At 57.4% G+C, this 22,037-nt stretch overlaps 1 protein-coding gene across 1 annotated transcript in view; it reads left to right on the top strand.

Annotated features, from left to right (window-relative positions):
* CFAP46 (cilia and flagella associated protein 46) overlaps positions 1-22,037 on the top strand; it is a gene marked incomplete at its 5' end in the record, with an annotated part of 86,684 nt that overhangs the window by 22,184 nt on the left and 42,463 nt on the right. The window contains 17 exons of the mRNA XM_081104539.1: positions 9,180-9,377; positions 9,582-9,706; positions 9,871-10,002; positions 10,642-10,706; positions 12,242-12,406; positions 12,810-12,933; positions 13,375-13,469; positions 14,083-14,193; positions 16,099-16,198; positions 17,060-17,158; positions 17,378-17,568; positions 18,286-18,514; positions 18,595-18,715; positions 19,267-19,390; positions 19,869-19,999; positions 20,923-21,047; positions 21,366-21,499. Of these exons, the coding sequence (XP_080960665.1) occupies positions 9,180-9,377; positions 9,582-9,706; positions 9,871-10,002; positions 10,642-10,706; positions 12,242-12,406; positions 12,810-12,933; positions 13,375-13,469; positions 14,083-14,193; positions 16,099-16,198; positions 17,060-17,158; positions 17,378-17,568; positions 18,286-18,514; positions 18,595-18,715; positions 19,267-19,390; positions 19,869-19,999; positions 20,923-21,047; positions 21,366-21,499 (2,269 nt within the window). The remainder of the gene's footprint in view (positions 1-9,179; positions 9,378-9,581; positions 9,707-9,870; positions 10,003-10,641; positions 10,707-12,241; positions 12,407-12,809; positions 12,934-13,374; positions 13,470-14,082; positions 14,194-16,098; positions 16,199-17,059; positions 17,159-17,377; positions 17,569-18,285; positions 18,515-18,594; positions 18,716-19,266; positions 19,391-19,868; positions 20,000-20,922; positions 21,048-21,365; positions 21,500-22,037) is intronic.

Below are 22,037 nucleotides of genomic sequence, written 5' to 3' on the forward strand. Positions count from 1 at the left end.
TGGAGTGCCCACCATTGTGTTTAAAAGGGAGATCAGCACAAGGGTGCTGAAGGGAGGCCGGTCCCCCCCTGAGCTTCCTGAAGCTCAGATAGCAAAGTGCACTTTGAACCAGTGGTTTTCACTTCTCTCTCTCTCTTCTCTCCTCTCTCTCTCTCTCTCTCTCTCTCTCTCTCTCTCTCTCTCTCTCTCCTGTTTTCAGCAGAAGAATCTTGATTTTCCCCAACAAAATCTCACAGGAGCCCAGATGGACAACTTCACATCAGAGCCTCCCAACTGACCAAGGTCCAAGGCTCAGAGGCCTCTGAGCAGCCGGCCCTCCTCCATGCTGAGGTTTCTTCATCCTTGTCCGTCAGGGGACAAGCCTTCAGGTACTTCAGTGGTGCCACACCAGAGGGAACTTGAACCCATGGGGTGCTAGGAGGGCTTCCTGATGCTCACAGCCATTTCCTGTGCAGGGAAAAATCCAAAGAGAACCCAAAGTTAGCCTATGACCTGCAGTTTCTGAGGCATTACTGTTCATGGCGCACTGTCTGTGGCTGAGACACCATGGCAGCAACAGCGTCTATACCAACTTTCATCCCCAGGGCCTGGTCCCCAAGGCGCACTATCCTTTCAGCTACTGGAAAAGCTGCACTTCCCAGGGAGCCCTCCCTCCAGGCAGATGCCCAAGGACAAGGGACACGTGGAGTGTCCTGCATGTACCAGCACTTCCCATGGGATCCCAAGGAGCTGATGGGATCACACATGGATCTCCAAACTGGATGGGGCTGCTCAGTTTCATGCATCTGTGCTTCTCCTCTCAAATTCTTGCAAAATGAAAACAAGTTTTGACAGTAAAAATTATATTTATTCCTTTTATTTCTACTGTGTTTCCAACATCAACACCATCAGTCTCTTTCCCAGAGGCACTTGCACTGTTTACAGTCGGGGAGGAGGAACCAGGCGGTGCAGCTCAAGCCTCCTCTCTGGACACCCAGACCTGCCCAGTAGCCCACCCAGCTCTGTCTCTGGTGCGGTCGTCTGGACTCGGTTTGGCTCTGTCCACGGGGTGAAGAGTCCTCTGCGACGCCCCGAGGAAGCTCAGGGACTGCCAGAGGTCTCAGCAGTGAGAGGGGCCACACCTGTCCTTTCCCTCCCCAGCCCACCCGAAGCTCTGCCCCTCCTGGAGTCAGGAGAGAGCCAGCCAGTGTGTGTAGGGTTCCCAGATCAGCCTAAAGCAGCCCTGCTCCCCGTTCATCCCCAGCAGCTCTGTGGTGCTGTGTTTCGTTGCCCACAGGCCGTCTGTTCCCACCTAGCTGTCAGCAGCTGGGGAATGGAGCTCTGCTAGGAGCGAGTACCAAAGGCCTCCTTAACGGGAGGGGGAGAGCTGCTGGGTCACACAGGGGATTTCCTTCTTGTCCCCCCACCCCTACCCCCTGAGTGGGGATGAGGGTCCTGATGATCCCAGCAGTGTCTGCAGGGAGCAGGGGACACCCAAGAAGACAACCCAAGAGAGCCATGCAGACCTGTGTCCCCAGGAGCAGCCCTGCACTGCCCTGGCAGGAGGAAGAATCATGATGGTTTTACCTGGTGTTGCCCCCACCTGGGCCAGACATCCCTTGCAGCTCATGGGTATAACAGCGAGGTAGCCACTCCGCCCAGCCAGCGCGCTGTGGGTGAGTCCAGGCCATCCTCAGAGCTTGGCCTCTGTGTCTTGGGTAACCCAGTCCCCAGGGATGTCGAGCTTTCATACCTCCTCTGCTCACACAGCTTCGGAATGCTGACGCGGCTGCCCCAGGCGGCTCCCCAGAGAGCAGAAACGCCGGGCTCAGCCCTGATCTAACGCCCCTCAGAGGACACCCAGTGTTGTTTCTTCCCATGACCGCCAGAAGACAGGCCCCAGCATGAAGTGGAGCAGGTCACGCCAAGAACGGGTGTCCTTTGTGACTGAACTGAAAACAGCCCAGCACTAGCCCTGGCCTGAGGCGTCCTCGTGAGATGGCGCAGCGGCCCCGCGGGCCTCTCTGAACCAGGCAGGCGTCCCGGGTCTCACGGTGGCCGGTTCTGGATTGGGAGGAAACCCCGTCCCTTGGAGAGGATGCCGGCCTCCCTCCTGCCTGCCCCTCCCACAGCGTCAGGGCCTTACCTGGGACCCTCTCAGAGCGAGCCCAGCCCCCAGGGCCCCAGCAGGGAGGAACCAGATGTCCAGGCGCCTCCGTCACAACCTGCACTCGAGAGGGAAATGCATGTTGAGATTTCTAGGTCACCGAGAGGGGCGTGGGGACTATTTTTAACGGAATCGCCTGGACTTTTTATAGGAGGACAGAGGTGGCTTCTTCTCTTCTGGCTCCACAGCGTCTGCCACTGATGGTCAAATCTGTCTTCAGAAATCTAAGACAAAGGCTCAATAAAACCCCGTCATAAATCATGTATCTATACCTTTCTGAGTCGGAGTTCTTTTCAGAACTGGCCGTTGGGTTTTTACTGATCTGTACGATAACTTTTCCTAAGACGTCTTCCTCATAGGAAGGGCCAGGATTGTCATGTTCCTGACACACACACAGACTGGCCTGGAGCTCTGACCAGCGCCCCACCTCTCCCTGTCCCCTAGGAAACGTAGCCCGAGGGGCTGGGACCCACCAGGGACCCTTCACAACAGGGAAAGGCAGGAGGAGGGGGCAGCTGGAGTCGTGTGTGCACAGCACAGGGGTGCACACCCCAGTTGCAGGGTGAGATGGGGTGTGTATCTAAAGCCCCACAGGTGAGCCCACAGGTGTTCTTGACTAACAATAATGACTCACATGGGGATTGTTTCATGGATCACATCCTCTGGCGCCCCCCCCCCCCACCCCCTACCCCCCCGCCCACCATCTTATCCCCGCAGACCTCCCAGCCTGTGTCCTGCCTGCCCAGAGGAGATGGGGAGGCAGAAGGTGCAGGGGATTCTCAGGGGATGTGAGGATGCGGGACAGCCTGAAGCCAGGGTTCCTGCTTTAGCGTGAGGGTGACCCTCTGAGCACACCAGCCCAGCTGCAGGGAGGAGGGTGCCCTCCGGTGGCCACCTGCGCCACCTGCACCTGGAGCCCGGGAACAGCAGGGCAGTGCTGAAGGGCCTTGGCCGCCTGCAGTTAGCTGAAAGCCTCACAGCAGCGACTTTTTAATATGTCTAATGTTTCTCTTTGTGGTATTGCAATTTAGAATAAAAATAGATGTATCTGGCCTCAAAAAGAAGGTCCACATCCCAGCCCCTGGGCCCTGTGAATGGGGCTTTATCTGGAAATAAGGTCTCTACAGATGTGAATAAGAGTCTCAAAATGAGGCGGTCCTGGGTTTAGGATGGGCCCTAACTCCAGTCACTGGTGTCCTTATGCGACAAAGAAGAGGGAGGTTTGAGACAGAGAGACGGGACAGATGGAGGCAGAGATTGGGTGATGAGGTCACACGCGTGGAGGGATCTGAACGGGAGTTTGGACTTCTGCTTCCAGAAATGACTGAGGGAGTCGTTTCTGTTGTTTGAGGTGCTCAGTTTGTCTATTTGTGCAGCAGCCTTAGGAAACCAATGCCAGGGGGTCACCAGCCCCATCACCTCTCCCTTCTTCTGACGTGTGGCTTTGGATGCTCTTGGGAGAAGTCTGGGGGGAGCAAAACCGCAGAGCAGGAAAGGAGCCTTGGGGCCATGCCCACCAGGGGGTGTCCTGGCTCCCCTGGAAGTCACACCCCAGCTTCTTGCACGTTCGTATGGGGGGCTGGCACAGGCTGTCCCTTCCTGAGGACTGTGGGCGCCCCACTGACACGGGGAAGGTGCGAGGGAAGGTTGGACGGATAGAGAGCGGAGGGATGGCTCCTTGAGCCAGCCAGGATGCTGCTGTGAAGTGGAGAGGAAACCTCAAGGGATTGGGGCTCAGAGGCAACTTAGGAGAATTATTTGAACAAAATTAATGTTCATAAAACAAATGGGGAAGCGCTCACGTTTTTCATTTTCAATCAACGTGCATTTATGAACATCTTTATTCAGTTTTCATTCGGGGTGGGAAGTTATTTAAATTTTAATTTCAATAACTCAAAATAGGCCTGTTATTCTTGCCCACGTTTTTTTCCCCCTTGAGAAAGATCGGAAGCTCCTTGCCAAAAGAAAAATAAGTCACTAGCTTAATAAATAATGAAACACAGGCAAACTGCTAATGCTTAATTTTTCATAGTTTTATGAATATTTCAGCAAATAATTGGAGGCTCCGTAGGTTGCAATAACAAGGCCACCAGGGTGCCAGTGGTGAAGGGTGGAGTCTTCGTCCCCTGACCTCTTGAAGTTATTTGTTTAAGATTGAAGAAGGAGTTAGTTTCATTTTTCAATTCATTGAACAAAGATATTTATACTCAAGATGATGTAACAGTGGGGAATTGTAACCCACACCACCATTCTTTTGACATTGTTTCTGTAAGGGCTGGTTCTGACTAATATGTAGTTTGCAGATAACATATTTGTATAAGAGCCCTAGGAACTAATTTCAGAAGATATGGACTCCAACCTTTAGTCATCCAAGTTCCAGATTTGCTAACTTTCCAATGTAGAGCCAGGATGATGAAGAACCAGGATGACGAAGACCAGGATGATGCGTATCAGACCATCACTTGACCAGTTGCGAGGTCCTTATCGGAATGGACTGTGCTGGCCTGCAAGTAGGGAACTTTCTTTGTTTTGCTTTCCCTCTCCCTCCTTATAGGAACCTCTGAGATTTGGAGATGAACTTTGCAAGAAGAGGCCTTCATCTTCTCAGGTTACTAGTACTTGAATAAACCTCTTTCCTTTTTCACCAGCATTTGTCTCACCAGTTTGGTTTTTGCGGCAACAGGCAGCTGAACCTTGGTTCTGGTTACAATGACGCCTCCCAGAACATGGTGTCAGGGTTCTGCTCCCAGAAGACACTCATCAGTTCAGCTGGATTCAGTTCTGACTGCTGTCCTATGGGGGAGGGGAGGGTCACCCCGTGAGGAGGGCAAGGAGGGCAGGGCTTGCCTGCCTGCTGGGGACTAACTCATGTAGAGAAGTTTGTCACACATGTGCTCACACTCACCTTCTCTCTCTCTCTCCCTCTCTCACACACACACGCTCACACAAACATGCTCAGGCTCACACACATGCATGCTCACACTCACACATGGTCCACTGTTGTCAGGGTGATGGAGAAAGGCCTCCCATGCCAACACAGGCTGCCTTCTCCCAGGGGCTCCCAGGACACAGGCTTGAGGCCCACGGTTTGCGTTTGCACAGAAATGCTGACATTCCCTCTTGCTTCTGCAACCTCCGCCCTTATTCTGACTCCAGCCTTTAGGAGTGTAATTAAAGCCAACCTCAGTCAAAACACTTCCCGACTTCTGAGCTAACTGCCGGCATCATTGACTGGTGACAGCTCCCTTCCAGCCTCTCACAGCTTCAGCGAACCCGCCTCCCGAGGCAGGAGCAGGGGTGCTGGGAGTCCCCTTGCCCCTGCGCCCCTGGTTGGGCTTAGTTTGGTAACATGTGGATGCAGACAGAGTCCCAGGCCCACCATGGCCCACATACCCCGAGCCTGAGTGGGACAGTCTGGATTCAGGCATGCTCTTCTCACAAAAGGAAAGTCTGTGGCGTCTCACAGCCGAGACTGGGGCCTTGGGGCTGACGCATCACACTGGCGTCAGGCTCTGTCGCAGGAGAACTGCTTGCCTGGGAGCATATTCTTTCTAAAGGAATCGGGGAGCAAAGTCTGGGGAGCAAAGTCTGGGGACCAGGCTGAGGGTGTGAATGGCCAAATCCCCAGAGGCACTACTATCTCCCAGCCCCATGTTCTGTCCACGCCCCTGTTCACCTGCTCAGCAGCCTCCGCAGGTGGGCAGGATATGTGGTCATCTCCGCCAGCCAGACATGGATGTTGGTGCTGAAGCCACTGGACACTGAGCTGGCTCCGCCCCAAGGCCAGCGCCCATCTCCAGGAGGGAGTTTGGTTTTGTTGTGGGTCTGTCTCAGCCTGCGGGTCTGAGTGTGAGGTTACTGGGAGGGTGCCTCAGGGAGCACCGTGGGGCATGGAGATGGGAGGTGGCGAAAGGACAGCAGGACAGGACTGGAGTGTTAAAGTCCCGCTAGGGCCTGGAGCTGTCCTGCTGGGACCCAGGCCACGTGGAGAGCCTCGGGTTCCACTGCGCCCACTGAGAACAGAGCTCTCAGCCCTGACTCCCAGCAGCCTCATCACCAGGCGGGTGGGGCAGCCTCAGCTGCCTGATGAGGAGGGCGGGGTTGGAGTGCCTGGAAGGTCCTGGGGGAGCCCGCGTGGCTGCAACATTCCAGCTCCTGAGCACAACAAAGGCAGCCCCCAGGCCCCCAGGAGCAGGGGAGGCCAAACCTTAAGAAGAGACACAAATCCAAAATGCTCCCTCTGCCATGGAGGGCGTAGTTCTCTCTGTCCCCACAGTGGGGCTCACCCGGAGGACCCAGACCCTGCAGGGGCCCCATGGTATCCACCAAAAGGCTGCCCCGTGCCAGGACCTCAGGGAACAGCAAGGATGGTGCCAGGTGCCCCCGGGGAATGCAGGCACTTGGAGGGCAGGGTCCGCGGCTCAGCACAGCTGTCCCCGTCTGTGTGTGAGGGTGGCGGGGTCAGAGCTGCCATCCCAATTCAGTCGCCAACTTGGATGGGTAGATGGTGAGATTTTCTATTTCTATCACCTCACTGTGCAGCCCATCAGAGCCGACGGATCTTGCATTTGAACAGCTAGCTGCCTGCTGTGTGTGGTGCTGGGAGAATAATAGGAAGTGCGTTCATACCGTTCATACGAGGCCATTAGCAGGAGGGAGGGAGGGCCCCCTGAATAGGTGGCTAAAAATACCAGCCAGCGCCTCAGGGAGCAGAGCTGCGGGGCCAGGAGGTGGAGGCTCTTTCTTCCCCAAACACAGGAAGGACCGTCTCCACAGACCAGTGTGCCCTCCTAGTCAGTAGCCTCCTTGCAGAGCCCAGGAAGTAAACTGGGAGGTTTGGGCAGTGAAATATCCTGAAGCCTCCCCGGGTACCATTCCCCAAGCACCACCACGCACCAGCCCCGTGCCCCCCACTCAGCACCGTCTCTCTGTCTCAGCCCCCAGACTCAGGCGGGTCCCTGACTTACCAGCATGGCCTGCAGCTGCTCAGCAAGGAGTTAACATTAACGGAGTGGGGCCTGAACCTCTGGGTTTGTTCCAGAGCCTGAGTCCCCACCCTGCAGCGACCCTCGACCCTCGGGAGCCCGGAGCCCCGAGGCAGGATTCCGCCTGTGCCCTGCCCGTGGAACGAGTGAAGACAGCCTGGCCTCCTGGGATTGTAGGAAGTGACCAGGCACTCAGACCCACCCCAGCCTTCCTTCCCCGCTGGCGTCCTTCCCACTCTGTACCTCTCTGGCCTGCAGGCCCAGCCTGGCTCCAGCCCTGCTGTCTGTCCTGGCTTTCCTTCCTCTGTCCCTTTGTTCCTCCAGGACTTCTTGCATCTCATTACACATTTCTCTTTATGTGTCTGCTCTGAGCCACAGGTGAGGGGGAGTCAGCGCTGGCCACAGTCTTACAAAATAGCCTGTTCTTTCCTGAGTAGAGTAGAGCATCACTCTGAAAGGTAAGTCTCCTCTGTTGCCCCTTCCCCACAGTTACTGGATTCCAGTGACACCCTGATATCCTTATTTGACCATGGCCTCCCAGGAGCTGCTGCCTGGAGCCTTCCAAGAGCCTGGGGTCCCTAAACGGGGCAGGTGGCAGGTCGCAGGTCAGAGAGAAGCAGGGAGTTGGGGCTCACTCTGAGTCATGCATAGAGGTTGGGGGAGTGGAATTCTGGGGGAAAGGAAGTGTGCATTGGGAATTTACACAGATATTCCCAAGTTGCCCTCCTTCGAGGTGGTACCAGTTTATTCTCCCATAATGTTACAGAGACCGGAAGAAATCAAGCGATGCTCAGAGAGTTTGGAGCCACACTTTATTCATCGGTGGGCCCAGAGAAAAATGCCTTTCAAATTCTGGGCAAAGCTACAAGCAGAACTTCCCTTTTATTAAAAAGCCAGCCCTATGTGTGCTTCGTGGTTATGTCGCTGGTGGCCTTGAAAACAACACAGTTCTATCCAATTAAAAAATGCACCCGGCCTGGCATGAGAGGATGGGCGGATCTAGTCTCTGGCCTACAAGGTCAGACAGCGAAGTTTATCTTCCTCATCATTCAAGCAGGCTAGAGCAGGCTGGAAAGCAAAGTTATTTTTTTAGAATAAAGAAGCCGTCTAAAAAAATAGAGAATTCCAAACAGCAGTTTTACAAAATAGGGGTTAACCTTCTCGACATGACCTTCCATTTTCCCACATTCTCCCCAAACCAGTGTCTTGTCAAACCCTTTTCTCTTTCCCAACCCATAGGTGAAGGATGCTACCTTGTTCTTTGGATTTGTATTTCTCTTCATTATGAGATTATTATGTTTAAATGCTGTTGATGTCGTCTTCCCTGGTTGGTCTGTTGAACTGGGTGGTTTCCTACAGATTTGTAGGGTTTTAAGGAAATCAGCCCTCCCTATGCCTGGATGCTGTGTCGCCAATGTTTCCCCAGTTATTGAAAGAGGTTTTTATCACTTAGAAGTTTTTATGGGGTCATCACTCTTTCTTTTATAGTCTCTGGGTTTTGTATCCTACTTATTCCCAGACCAAGAATTTTTATAATTATCTGCTTTATTTGGGAAATTTTTGGTCTCATTTTATTTTTTATTTAACTTCTTGATACCTCTAGAGCAGCGGTTCTCAACCTTCCTAATGCCGCGACCCTTTAATACAGTTCCTCATGTTGTGGTGACCCCCAATTTCATTGTTACAAATTGAACATACTTAAAGCATAGTGATTCATCACAAAAACAATATGTAATTATATATGTGTTTTCCGATGGTCGTAGGCGACCCCTGTGAAGGGGTCGCGACCCACAGGTTGAGAACCGCTGCTCTAGAGCTCTGTTTGGTGTAAGAGTGAGGTAGGGTTCTACAGCCGCCTAGCTGTCACGCGCCCCGGTCTGTCACTGTCTGATAAGCCGGGCCAGCTTTTCACAAGCTGTGTTTCTGGGTGGTTTTCAGCCCTGCTCTGCTCCCCTGAGGCCCTCGCTTGCGGGGGCTGGGGAGCCCGCATAGGGTGGACTCGGGGGAGTTCGCTTATGGACAAGTGTGGCCCCGCTGCCGACCTGTAGGACCGGTCCGCGTCCCCCTGTCGCTAGGCAACCGCCAGCGGCTGCAAGGGATTGAGGAAGACGCCGGGGCAGAGGCGCCATGGACCTGGTCATTACTCAGGAGCTGGCCCGCGCTGAGAGCCACCAGGGTGGGCGGGGACCCGGACTCCGAGAGCCTCCGGACCCTGGGGACCCCCCTCCCTCCACCCCCAGGAGCGGGTACCGGGAGGCTGTGATTCTGAACCTGAGGCTCCCCCGCCGCGCCGCTGGGGGCGGGGCCGTGCCGAGAGGATCCTGTCCCTGTCGGCGGCCACCCAGGGGCGCGGCCCGGGCTGCCAGCCTGACCCAGGCCCCTCTGGGACCCTCCTGACTGCCCCTCGCTGCTCAGTGCTCACCGGCCTTCCTCAACGCTTGTCCTGACAGATGCCACCTCCCTGAAGAGAGCGTACGAGTTGATTAAGTCCGCCAACCTGGGGAAATCCGAGTTTGACCCCACCGAGAGCTTCAGCCCCTACCTGTTCGTTCTGTGCGCCGAACAGGCCCTGAAGGTCATTGTCCGAGGGGTTTCTGCTGGAAGCTGAAGGACGGGGGGGCACAGCGCCGGGCGGGTGCCCAGGGAGAGACCGCCGGGCCCCTCCCTCCTCAGGGCGACCTCGAGCTCCGCCTGGCGTTTTTGGGAAGGAGGCAGCGACCGGGCGGTGTTCTCTTGCAGATGGGGCAGCCGGAGGTGAGCGAGGACTGCATCCAGATGTACTTCAAGGCGAAGGGGCCGGTCACCCATTTTCTGGGCCGAGCCCACCTGTGCAGGGCCCAGCTGTGTGCCCCCAAGTCCACCGAAAATCTGGTGAGAGCCGGTTCCCGGAGCTTATTTAAATATTTTTATTGATTTCAGAGAGGAAGGGAGAGGGATAGAGAGATAGAAACATTAATGATGAGAGAGAATCATAGATTGGCTGCCTCCTGCACGCCCCCTACTGGGGAGGATCGAGCCCCGGCATGGAACCTGGGCCCCCTTAGTCCGCAGGCCAATGTTCTATCCACTGAGCCAAACCAGCCAGGGCGCCCTGCGTTGTCTTTTAGTTCCTGTGGACCAGGAGGCTTGACATGGACACTCTCAAGATTGTCAGTGAGATGAGGTGTCTGCCCTACTCTACTTCCCCCAGGAGGTTGCCTCGATTCTCCTCAAAATTCCACATCTTGAATCACAACAGTTAATATTTAACACCCCCTTCCAAAATTATGTCAGGCTACACAAACCTTAAAGTACTTAGAATATATATTTTTATTGAGGAAGGGAGAGGGGGATAGAAACATCAATGATGAGGGAGAATCGCTTATCGGTTGCCTCCTGCTCGCCCCCTACTGGGGATCCAGCCCACAACCTGGGAATACCAGTATGCCCTTGACTGGAATCGAACCCGGGACCCTTCAGTCCGCTGAGCACAACCGGCTAGGGCTAATTATGCAATTCTTTATGTTTTAGGAGGAGTTTGAAAATTGTGTGACTCAGTACATGAAAGCGATCAACTTTGCGAAAGGAGAACCTAGGTAGGCCATGGTTCTGTCACTCCGACCGGGACTGTGTGAAAGGTTTAGACCAGGATCTACCAGGTGGTTCTCCCTGTTCCTGGCTCTGTGTGTTTCGTGCACTTATCGTGTCACCCATGTCTCTAAGGGAGAGCTGGGCTGAGGGTACAGTCCCCGTAGCTGCATCCTCTGCTCTGGTCCGTGGTTTCGGGACCTGGGGGTGACCTCTACGGGCCTCTCTTCACCAGTTCCCGGGCCTCTCGGGGGCTCAGCATTCCTCCCTGCGCTGCCCCTATTGGCCTGTGTTCCCCCGGCCACCACCTGGGTCCAGGCCTCAGGTCTGTGGAGATGATTCGGCTGAGACTCCAACACAGTTTTCTTCTTAATTAATACTTGCTTCATCAAAAATACTATATAAGCTTGCACGCAACCTTTTTAGATAGGACACAACATTTTAAGGGGATTTCAGCTTAAATCCTGGGTTCGCTCACTCACTGTCCCGCTGCCTGCCATTGATGGCTTTCTCTGGCTGGCCCCTGTAATAGGTGCCGGAGATGTGGGGCCCAGCCTGTATCTCCCTCAGTGGGGACCTGCAGACAGGGAAGCCCGGTGGCCTCAAGCCAGAGGTTCTAAAGACAGTGGGTGTTTCAAGGGGACCATGCCCTGGGGCCAGGAAACGGGAGCGGTGGGCACTGTCAGGGAGGGGCCTGGTCGCTGCTGCATGCCAGGGGTTTTGGGGCTCTGAGTAAACCCACAAAGGAACCAGCAGCCTTGTCTTACTGCCAGCACTCTGAGTCCTTCTCCTTCCTGGGTAATAGCGTTAATTAGCATCACGCATGCATCTAAGGGCCAGTGGAGAAGACCGCCAGACACTTGGGGTCCTACAAGGCAGAGCCCCGCCCCCAACCCCCCAAGAGAGGCCTGTAGAAAAAGGGACGAAACAGCCCCTGTGATTCTGAACTCAGTCCCTCAGGTGGCTCCCTGCAGCCCTCAGGAAGAAGCCCAGCTTCCCAGGGGTGTCCTCCCCTGCCCCACTTTGCATTTCCTGTGTGCACACAGAGCCTGCTCCCGGAAGGCTCTGCTCTCCCTCCTCCGCCTGCCAGTCCCCTTTTCCCGCACTGCTCTCCTGGCTGATTCCTGGTCACCTTTTGGGTCTCAGCAGGATGTCACCTCCAGGAAGCCTTCCTTGATTCTCCCTGCTCTTGCCTGTTCTTGTCTATTCCTTGGGAGTCAAAGGAGGCCTTGCTCAGTGGTATATTTTCATGGGAAGCTGGGTACTTTGTGGAGTGACTGAATGAGAGAGGTGTTCTCCAGTCTGGCATCAGGAGCCTGTGGCCGGGTGATGGTGGCCGGGGCTGAGCTGGTGTCTGAGCAGGGCACCAGGCTGCCCCTGGGAGGGCTGTGCGTGTTTGTTCATGCAGTGCGGGCCATAGGTCTCAGAGGGGACTGCTGCCACCTGCTGGGGACAGAGGAACTCAGCTTTCTTCCCAGAAGAGGGCTGGGGATGGGCTCTGCTTCCAACCTGGTCTCAGACACTTCCTCCTCTTGTGCCGTAGGTATTACTTCTTGGTCTATAACGCCTCGGTCCTCTACTGGCAAATGGTGAGGCCCTTTCTCAAGCCCGGGTATTACCAGTACGTGATCCCCAGCCTCTCCCAGATCGTGAGCGTGTTAAACCAGACGGAGGAGGAGGACAAGGACTGGCAGGCAGAGCTGATGCTGTGAGTGGAGGCGCCCGTCCTGTGCGCACCCCGTGGGCGGTCGGTCACCCCCGGTGCAGGCGTCGGTCACTGCTCCGGCTCTGTAGCCAGGGTCCTGCGTGGTGTGACTGGTCTGAGGACGTTTCTGACTGTAGGTGACATCCCCTGGGTGTTACCACAGGACGTGTGCTTTGACTCAAAACACAGAAAGTGTGAGCCTGTCCCATAGTCCAGTCCCCGTCCCCCTCCCCGTCCCTGCCACGCCAGACGATGGCTCGGGGTACGGAGCTGGCCCGGGGGCCCCGTGTCTTCTGAAGTCTGTGCAGCATGAAAATAATACCAGCATAATAGGCTGCTTAGTAGACATTTGCAACAGAAAATGGTTTCACCAGCGTTTTCTCTCCGCCACTTTGGTGTTACCCAGGGAGCTTCTGGAGTGTTACCTACAAGCTGGAAAGAAGGAGGAGGCCGCGAAGCTTTGCCCCACAGCAGCGCCGTTCATAAAGGAGCACGCGCCGCACAGATACCAGCAGATGTTTTCTGTGATGGTGAGTCGGCTGGTCCAACGCGGAGACAGGAGAAGTAGTTTTGCTCAGTGTCTTCCGTCAGAAACCTGCATGAAACTAGCCCGCAGGTCCAGCCACCGAGGGACACAGACACAACCCAACAACTGTTCTTCACTGCGACTCTGAGTATTTCCTCTGTAACAAACAGCACTGACTTTTAAAAACAGTGGAAAACTTGGAAAATAAAGTAATGACCATAACAACGTGTATGAAGAGCATTCATCACCTATTAAGTCTTGTGTTGGAAATCAAGTGATATGTGAAAAACTAAGTACTAAACATAATTCATGAAAAGATAGTTGTTCATTGCAAATGTTAACGTTAAAGAAGGAATATTCGCCAACGCATAGCTAAACCGACATCCGATCTCTACCTGATTCCTCATTGAAACCTGAACTGATATCTTGTTCCATTTCATAACAGGTACGTCATGAATTGATGGACGAGCATCAGTTACAGGAAGAAAAGAAACGTTCCATTAACCTGGCCATCACTTTCCACATTAACTTTCTAAAACAGTAAGTGTTTAGGGAGGGAGAACAGGCGTGAGATTTCCCGGTGCCCTCTCTCTGCTGTGCCCGTGGGGGCGGAGCTGCGGGACAGCCGTGGAGGGGGCTTCTACTCCAGGGCAGGTTGGAGGCTGGCCAGGAAATTCAGCAAAACTAGAGGAGTGGGCGAGACCCTGCTGGGGCAGCTGGAAGGCCCAGGGAGAGGAATTGCACCCAGGCACAGACCTGCTGCCGCAGAGAGGGGGGAGGATGGGCGAGATGCCAGCGTAGGGGAGAGGCCAGGGCAGTGAGGAGGCCTGGGTCCCGGGGCAGCCAGTGCGACGGGCTTGGCATCCCGCCTGGTGGACTCTGTGTGTGCGGCTGGCCCGGCGGAGGGGCTGGTGCACAGTGTCCGGGTGTGTTCGTTTTCAGGGACGTAGGAAGAGAGCCGGATCCAGGGGTGGGGGCGGGTGAGGTGCGTGAGGTGTCGACCAGGAGCCGAGGAGAGAAAGGAGGTGGATTCATTTTAGGCCTGTGTTCGGTGGGAGAAACAGGTTCATGGACTCGGAGTATTTTTTTTTTTTTTGGATGATTTGAATAAACCCAACAGGAGCTGCGTTATTTATGTTTGAATTAATTCTAGAAAATTGGATAAGAACGATTTACCTGAAGATGCCAACAAAATTCTGAAGAGCACCTATAAGCAGTTAGATCTCTATAATCACCAGAGCCCGCCTTCGACGGAAGAGGAAAAGTAAGTGTTTATGCCCTACAGGTGCACAGCTGCACGTGGCGGTACGAGATCCGGTAAGGATGGGAGAAAGGGCCGCGCTGGGGATCTGTAACTTCACATCCTACTTTTGAAAGTCAAATAGACTCTCGCCGAAGTGCTTTTCAAGGTCACCTTCCCGAGGGGCTGCCCGTCATTTCCAGGTGGAAGACATGCGTTCCGGTCACCTCCCTCCACCCCCCCACCCCACCCCCCCGCCCCAACATCATGCTAACTTCTCAGTTCTGTGCGCCCTGGTTCCTGAACCCTCTGAGCCTGTTCAGAGTTTCGGACGATCCTGGCTTCAATTCCTGGGAGTGGTGCATTTTCTGAAAGCAGCGAGCGTCCCCTGTTCCTGCCGGGTAGCCCCATCGGTGACCCGTGAACTTGGCAGAGCACGCACTAGGGTGCTGTCCCCACCCGCCCTGTGACGCAGCCTCTCCCCGTGCGTGCATGAGGCCCCCCAGGTCTTGAGAGGGCTCCCCCCTGGGCCCCCCCACCCCCCGTCACTTTTGTAAGAGCTCGTAGCTTCGCTGCGGTGTGGCAGAGAGGGTGCCCGGAGCAGGCTTGGCATTTAGCTTCCTCGCGGTTCGGTGCGGTCAGCGTCTGGTCGCTGTCCTTGGCCGGGAGGCGAAGGTGTGCCCTCCACTTGCTGGGGATCAGGCTCGGTCACCTGCTGTGCGCGTCAGGTGCTTCCTCGGCCTGACCCTCCGGGGCCCGCTGACACCTCGAGTGGGGAAAATGTTTTGTTCGATCAAAACCAGTAAGGACTAAAACCAGTCATTTCTACTTTGGTGGGTTCTCCCTTCTCACATGGGCCACAGGCCCGTGTGGCCGGAGCTCAGGGAGGGTGGGGCGGGGAGGCAGGAGGCTGGGCCTGCCAGACCCTTGTCAGTCCAGGGGCAGAGTGGGTGGAAGACGGGTGAGGCAGGGAGGGTGGGGCCCCAGGGACTCCCCCCTCCCAAGGCTGGGCCAGGGGAGTACGTTGACACCAGCACAGCCATTGGCATTCCTGTTAGGGTAGTGACGGGTGCGGGAAAGGGCAGGAGGGTGTGGGCTTGTCCCGGGGGCACTTGCTGTGTCTGGAGACACTCTGTTGCCACTATCTGGGGACTGTCAGCATCCTGCCACGCACAGGACAGGTCCCCCACCCAGCAAGGATGACCCGGTCCCGACGTCAAAGCTGGGAAACCTGCCTGTCTTACACCAGGGCCAGTTCCTGGAGTCGCCAGCTCTGTAGTGTCCTACCATCAGGTAGGACTGACTGTGTCCTCTGACTTGGTCCTTTCTCAGAGTTGCTCAGGCCGTCATAGGTCCTTGGCATTGTCACGTAAATGCTATTATAAAGATTGTTTTAAAAAGTTATTATTTATTGGTGAGAGAGAGAGAGAGAGAGAGAGAGAGAGAGAAAGAAACATGGTTTGGTTTCCCGCTTACCTGTACATTCATTGGCTGGTTCTTTTTTTTTATATATATATTTTATTGATTTTTTACAGAGAGGAAGGGAGAGAGATAGAGAGCCAGAAACATCGATGGGAGAGAAACATCGATCAGCTGCCTCCCGCACACCTCCCACTGGAGATGTGCCCACAACCCAGGCACATGCCCCTGACCGGAATCGAACCCGGGACCCCTCAGTCCGCAGGCCGACGCTCTATCCACTGAGCCAAACCGGCCTCGGCCATTGGCTGGTTCTTGTATGTACCACGGCCAGGGATCAAACCCACACCGCGGCGTGTCAGGATGACGCTCTCAGCAGCCGAGCTGCCGGCCAGGGCTCTGCGTTCCATTCTTACTTCCTGCCTCGGTGCCTGGCGACTGGACGCCTGTGCTGCCGGGGGCATCTTCCCGGCACCTGGTGATGCCTTGCTGCTCTGCCTTTGTTTCCAGATTCTTCCTGCTTTTTGAATTAGCTCATCTTTCTCTGACCTTGAAATGTGAGGATGTCGCCGTCAGCTGCCTCTCAGACCTGAAGGACATTGTCAGCAAAGTAAGTGGCCAGTGACTGTGGCTGGGCACCTGCCCACTGTGACCAGACGGGAAGGGGAGGGAAGGGGAGGGGAGGGGAGGGAAGGGGAGGGAAGGGGAGGGAAGGGAAGGGAAGGGGGAAGAAGGGGAAGAAGGGGAAGGGAGGGAAGGGGAGGGAAGGGAAGGGAAGGGAAGAGAAGGGGGAAGAAGGGGAAGGGAGGGAAGGGGAGGGGAGGGAAGGGGAGGGAAGGGGAGGGAAGGGAAGGGGAGGGGAGGGGAGGGAAGGGAAGGGAAGGGGAGGGGAGGGAAGGGGAGGGAAGGGAAGGGGAGGGGAGGGGAGGGAAGGGGAGGGAAGGGGAGGGAAGGGGAGGGGAGGGGAGGGAAGGGAAGGGGAGGGGAGGGAAGGAGAGGGAAGGGGAGGGAAGGGGAGGGAAGGGGAGGGAAGGGGAGGGAAGGGGAGGGGAGGGGAGGGAAGGGGAGGGAAGGGGAGGGAAGGGGAGGGAAGGGGAGGGAAGAGAAGGGGGAAGAAGGGGAAGGGAGGAGAGGGAAGGGAAGGGGAGGGAAGGGAAGGGGGAAGAAGGGGAAGGGAGGGAAGGGGAGGGAACAGAAGGGGCGGGAAGGGAAGGGAAAGGCTTGGAGCCCAGGAGGCACGTTTCCCTCCGTCTTTGTTGTGTGCAGCTCAGGTGGTAACATTTTTTTTTAGCTTTTTCACTTAAACCTTTGTATCTTTTATAAACATTTGAAATTTTAAAATATATTCTTGTGTTCTGGTTTTTATTTGCTGAATTTCTGCCTAGTGCGTTGAGTTATTTAAAATTGTTGTTGAAGCTAATGGCTGTGTGCGATGGCCTTCGTGACAAGTCTCCCTGTCTGCGTTGTGCAGGACCCCGGGCAGCTGATCGAGATCGAGTGCTTGGAGTATGAATTAGAAGCTCTAAGGCTCGAAAGTAAAATTAAAATCTACATTCGAGTGGCTGTGGAGGTAATCCCTGCGCAGGAGCTGCGGGTGCCCGGCTGGGTGCCGGTTTCCTGCGCGCTGGCGCTGTGAGAGCCAGTTGGTGCCACATTTGAGGGTGCTGGGACGTGGCAGAGACCTCACCCTGACCCTCAGCCCTCCCAGGGGCCCGCCCAGGGATCACCCGAAGCCGGTGACTGGCACCCATCTTTCCAGCTCCCACACTGGTCATTGTCTTTTGTGCAGACCCAGCTGAATATCATACAGAGACTGGACGTCGTGCTGCAGCGGGCCATCCGCCTGGGCGACCCCCAGGTCATCCACGTGGTGTGCACCACGCAGTGGAACCTGTGTCTCCCGCTGCTGCAGCACAACCTGCGGCACCACCTGCGCAAGCCGCTGACCGGCATCGCGGAGATCCTGGAGAAGATGGACAGGTAGCGCGTGCGTCGGCGCCCGGGCTGCCCGCTCCGAGAGGGGTGACCCATGGGCGGGCGAGAGCGAGGCCAGACTTCTCCCACCCCAGGGATAAGGATGAAATCCAGCTCATTCTCCCCGAAGTGCCGCACGCCGGGGAAGGCACCCACCCTTCAAGGGGGCTGGAGACGCTGGGTCTCGTGTGGAAGGGGGAGGAACTCCCTTTTCCTGCTCAGACGTGGCCTCCGCCCCGCCGGCTGCCTGTGGCTCCCGCACAAGTGCCGGGCGGGGATGGGCCCTGGGGCAGGTGCCCTGTGAGTGGGTGTGTGTGCCTCAGCCCAGGAGACCCGGGGGGGGGGGGGGAGGCAGGGCTGCTGTCGAGTGGGGAGCACTGAGTTGGCAGCACTGAGAGCCGTGCGGGGTGCTGACGGGGAGACAGCCCCGGCGGACGGAGGCGGCGAGCCCCAGCGTCACATGTCCCTCACTCGCAGCAGCTCCTGCTAGCAGGACCCTGGTTGGCTGAGCTGCTGCTGCTCAGTCCTGGAGGCCAGGTCCCGGCTGTTGTCGCCTGCTGGGCTCGGGCCTCCCGTGGCCGGCAGGGACCTCCTCCCTGTGCGAGTCCTCAAGGCGAGGCCGGTGGCACCTGCAGGGTGTGGAGGCCCACTGCACGGCGCCCCCGAGGCGCTCGCGGGCGGCCAGCGTGCCCCGCGCCCCGTGACGCTGTGCTTGCTCTCCAGCCTCATGGTCCTGCTTCGGTGCCAAGTGCACATGGAGATGGCGCGCATCGAGGAGGGCGAGGACCGCCTGGAGCCCGCCATGGAGCACCTGCAGAAGGCCATACGCCTGGACGGCCAGGGCCTGTACCAGGAGAAGCTCAAGATGGCCTTCAACCGGCTGCGCCTCTGCTCCATGCTGTACCAGTCCCCTGAGCGTGCCGAGGACAAGGCCATCATGGCCATCGAGCAGGTGTGGCACGGGGCCCCACGGCGCCTCTTCCGAGCCCGAGGGTGCTCAGGAAAGACCGGAACCATCTCTCCCTTGTGCAGGCAAAGAAAGCCATGCCCAAAGACAGCGTCCGGAAGAAGCGGGCCCTCCTGGTGAACGCGGGCCTGGCCCTGGCCCCCGACACCTTCCAGATTGTGCTCGACAGTGAGAACGAGACCAAAGGTAGGTGCCGCCTCCCTCCCGGGGCACCAGCCTCCAGCTGCGAGGCAGAGCCCGCCCCCCCCCCACCCCCCCCCCCGCCCCCTGCGCCCTGCCCCGGGCGGGGACCCCGGGAGGTCTGAGCCCGGCCACCTTGCCCTCTGCCTGCCAGGCCCTGACATGGAGCTCTCAGGAGGGACAGACTCCAACCCCAAACCGCTCAAACGCCTGGCGCTGGGCAGGCACCGGCCTGAGGGAGAGCCAACTAGGGCCTGGGTGGCGCTGCCACGGGCCAGAGCAGGGCGGGGTGACCAGGCCTAGCCTGCAGCACGCTGTGCCCAGTGGCCTGGCAGCTTCCCCCTCGCACACAGGCACCGTGAGCTCGACCTAACTCCCATCAAAAGACTAAACATGCCCCGGGGAGGGGTCCCTCTACGCTCCGTCCGAGCCCAGAGCCCTGGGGTTGCCGTGACGGTGGCTGCACAGATCATCCCTGGAACGGAGGTGCAGTCCCTCCGTGTCACGTGACCCCTTGCATGGCCTCAGCTTCGTCTGCCTTTCGTTTCTGTCCTCAGTTTCCATCGGGAGAAACAGGGGCCGGTTCACCGCCCTCTTCGCCAAAGCGCGGCACCACATCCTCAGCGTGGAGAAAGCCGCCGGGCACTTGCGGCGCCTGGGGAGTGAGAATGAAAAGGAGCGGTGAGTGGGGACCCGGAGCGGGACAGGCCACACACAGCCAAGCCCCCGAGCCATTGCGGCTGTCGCTCGAGAGCAACCGTCTGCAACGGCCGAGCTGGCTGTGGCCCTGGCCCCACGCGTGGTCCTGGAGGCCGGCAGGAGGCGGCGCACGGCTGGGAGGTCTGGCAGGGGAGCCACCCCATTGCCCCTGAGACCAGGCATGTTAACTAAACGACGGGGGTGTGGCTGCCATGACACTGGGCTCGGGCACCCCCTACCCTCTCTCCCCGTCCCCCAGGGACAGCTCCCTCCTGCCAGGCGCCCTGTTGCCTCTAGCCCCTGGCTGTGAGCATTGATTGTCTCATGGTCGCTTTTTTGCAACCTTGAAACTGTAGACCCACCAGTGCCTTCTTCTCAGGAGCAGTTGTTCTAGTGGTTTCTGCTTCTACCAGCCACAGCCAAGTTCACATTTTCCTTCGTTTGGGTCTTTGGTGAGCAGAGTACTGATTTGGGCAGAGCTGGCCAAGGTTGCCCGGAAGCAAGGTGTGTGGGATGTTTGCCGGACAGCCAGCCGCTTCTGCCTCCTGTACGACAGCGTCAAGGTGAAGAAGATGGCGCGGGCGAAGAAAGGTGGGCGCAGCCCCCGTCAGCGCCCAGCTCACTGCCAGGCGGCGAGCCCAGCAGGGGCCGCCTGGTCCTGGGAAGGGTCAGTGTGCGAGGACTTGAGTCCAATGGGTCTTTAAGTGCAAACAGAATTTTACAGATGTTTGCAGTTGGTTGCACTATTCGTGATGGGGAGACAGTGATGTGAGGGTCATCCCGGGAGAGAGAGTGATCATGTGTTCGCTCCCTGAGAATGTGACGGTGATGACAGGGTCACCCCGAGAATGTGATGGTGAGAGTGATGGTGATGGCAGGGTCACCCCGAGAGGGGGACGGTGAGAGTGACGGTGATGACAGGGTCACCCCGAGAGGGGGACAGTGAGAGTGACGGTGATGACAGGGCCATGATTGCTTCCTATTCAATCATCTTGTTTGACTCTCACAGTCACTGTGGGGTCATTAGGGGGTGAGAAAAGGGAAGGGACCTGTTGTGTGTGAGAGACCCAAGGTCATGTCGAGGGTCCTATGGGCCGAGTGCCAAGGCCGGAGCTGACGGCGTTGGTGAGGGGTGCAGGCGTGCTTCCCGGGCCCAGGAGTGTGGGCAGGCGCTGGGTCCGGGATGCGTCCAGGTGCCGTCCCTGGAGGGGCTCTGGTCTAGTGGGCAGTGAAGACACAGGGCCTGTGAGAGGTGAGAGGTGGCCTGGAGGCGGGGGTGGCAGGCTTGGCGGGCAGAACCGCAGGAGCAAAACCAAGAACGTGCCGTCTGTAGCGTCAGGTAGAGACGGGGACACCTTTGTCACCCCCCGGGGCCCACACGCCTGGGGGAGTTTCCTCCGCCCCCTCCTGGCACAGTGCCCGCCCCTCAGAGACCCGCCCACCCCGGAGCCGGGAGGGGCAGCCGGCCTGCCTGGTGACCCGGGGCCTTGTCTGAAGCGCGGCTGTTCCCCCAGGAAGGAAGAAGCGGGGCACGGACGGCTCGTTAGATTCCAAGGCCCACTCGCAGGTCCTGCTGCAGCGGCCGGGGTCCCCCAGCCTGCTGCGGAAGTTCGCGGAGGTGGGGTTCATCAGCGCCGAGGTACATCCTGTGCACAGGTCGGCCGGCGGGCCCGGGTCCCCTCTGGCATCCGCTCAGTCCTCCGTGATGGCCGCGTGGGCATCCGGGGGTGCTGACCCTGCCGCCTGGTGAAGTGACAGTGGTGCCACCTGTGCCCACCTCTGCTCCCTAAATGAGACTGCGTACAGGGAGTTTCCTGGGCTCTGGGGGTTTTCTGGGAGAAACATAGAAATCAAAATGTGACATGTTTGCTATACATTTTCCCTAGAAATCGTTTCTGAGCTGTGCCTGGCGGGGGCGTGGCTCCGTGACCTCTCCCGCTGCGCTGTTCCTATACAGGCCACTGTCCACTTGCTCCAGTCAGAGGGTGTGGAGCTCAACGACCATCCCAAACCCACCGAGAACCTGAGCCAGCACCCGACAGGCTACGTGCTCGAGTCCCCCGAGGAAAACTCAGAGTGGAACACGTACAAGTAGGGGCCGTGTGACCGGCGGGGTCCCCGTGTCCTCTGCCCCCTGTGGCACCGTCTGTCCCTGAAGCGCGGGCTTTGTGGCCGCCCGGGGAGGTGTGGAGAGGGGGGCAGGGCTGTGTCCAACCAGGAGCGTGGCTGGTGTCCTGCGTGAGAACAGCCGCAAGACGGGGGCCCAGGGTTTCCGACGCATGTTCCTTCCGACCTTCCCGTTGTCGGTAACAGTGAGATGTTAGGGGAGGAGAGCCAGGGGCTGCTCTCTAATCTGCCCAGAGGAGAAGGTGTGCGGGGTCACGCCTCGATGGCTCCCCGTGTGAATGACAGCATTCCCCTCGGAACGTCCAGGAGACTCGCCCATGTGAGATGCCTCGAGCCGGACACCTGGGAAGCGGGGCTGTGTTAATAACGACAGTCTGAGTTGTTTTTAAACCGAATAGTATTTTTTAAGGTCAATGACTGAATGTACCGTCCCGTCCCAGGAGCTGCACCCCACGTGACTGTTCTCACCCTCCGCCCAGGGGGGGGGGTGGGGGGGAAGGCC

This window comes from Myotis nattereri (assembly GCF_964212035.1).
Source record: "Myotis nattereri genome assembly, chromosome: 13".
Taxonomy (NCBI): domain Eukaryota; kingdom Metazoa; phylum Chordata; class Mammalia; order Chiroptera; family Vespertilionidae; genus Myotis; species Myotis nattereri.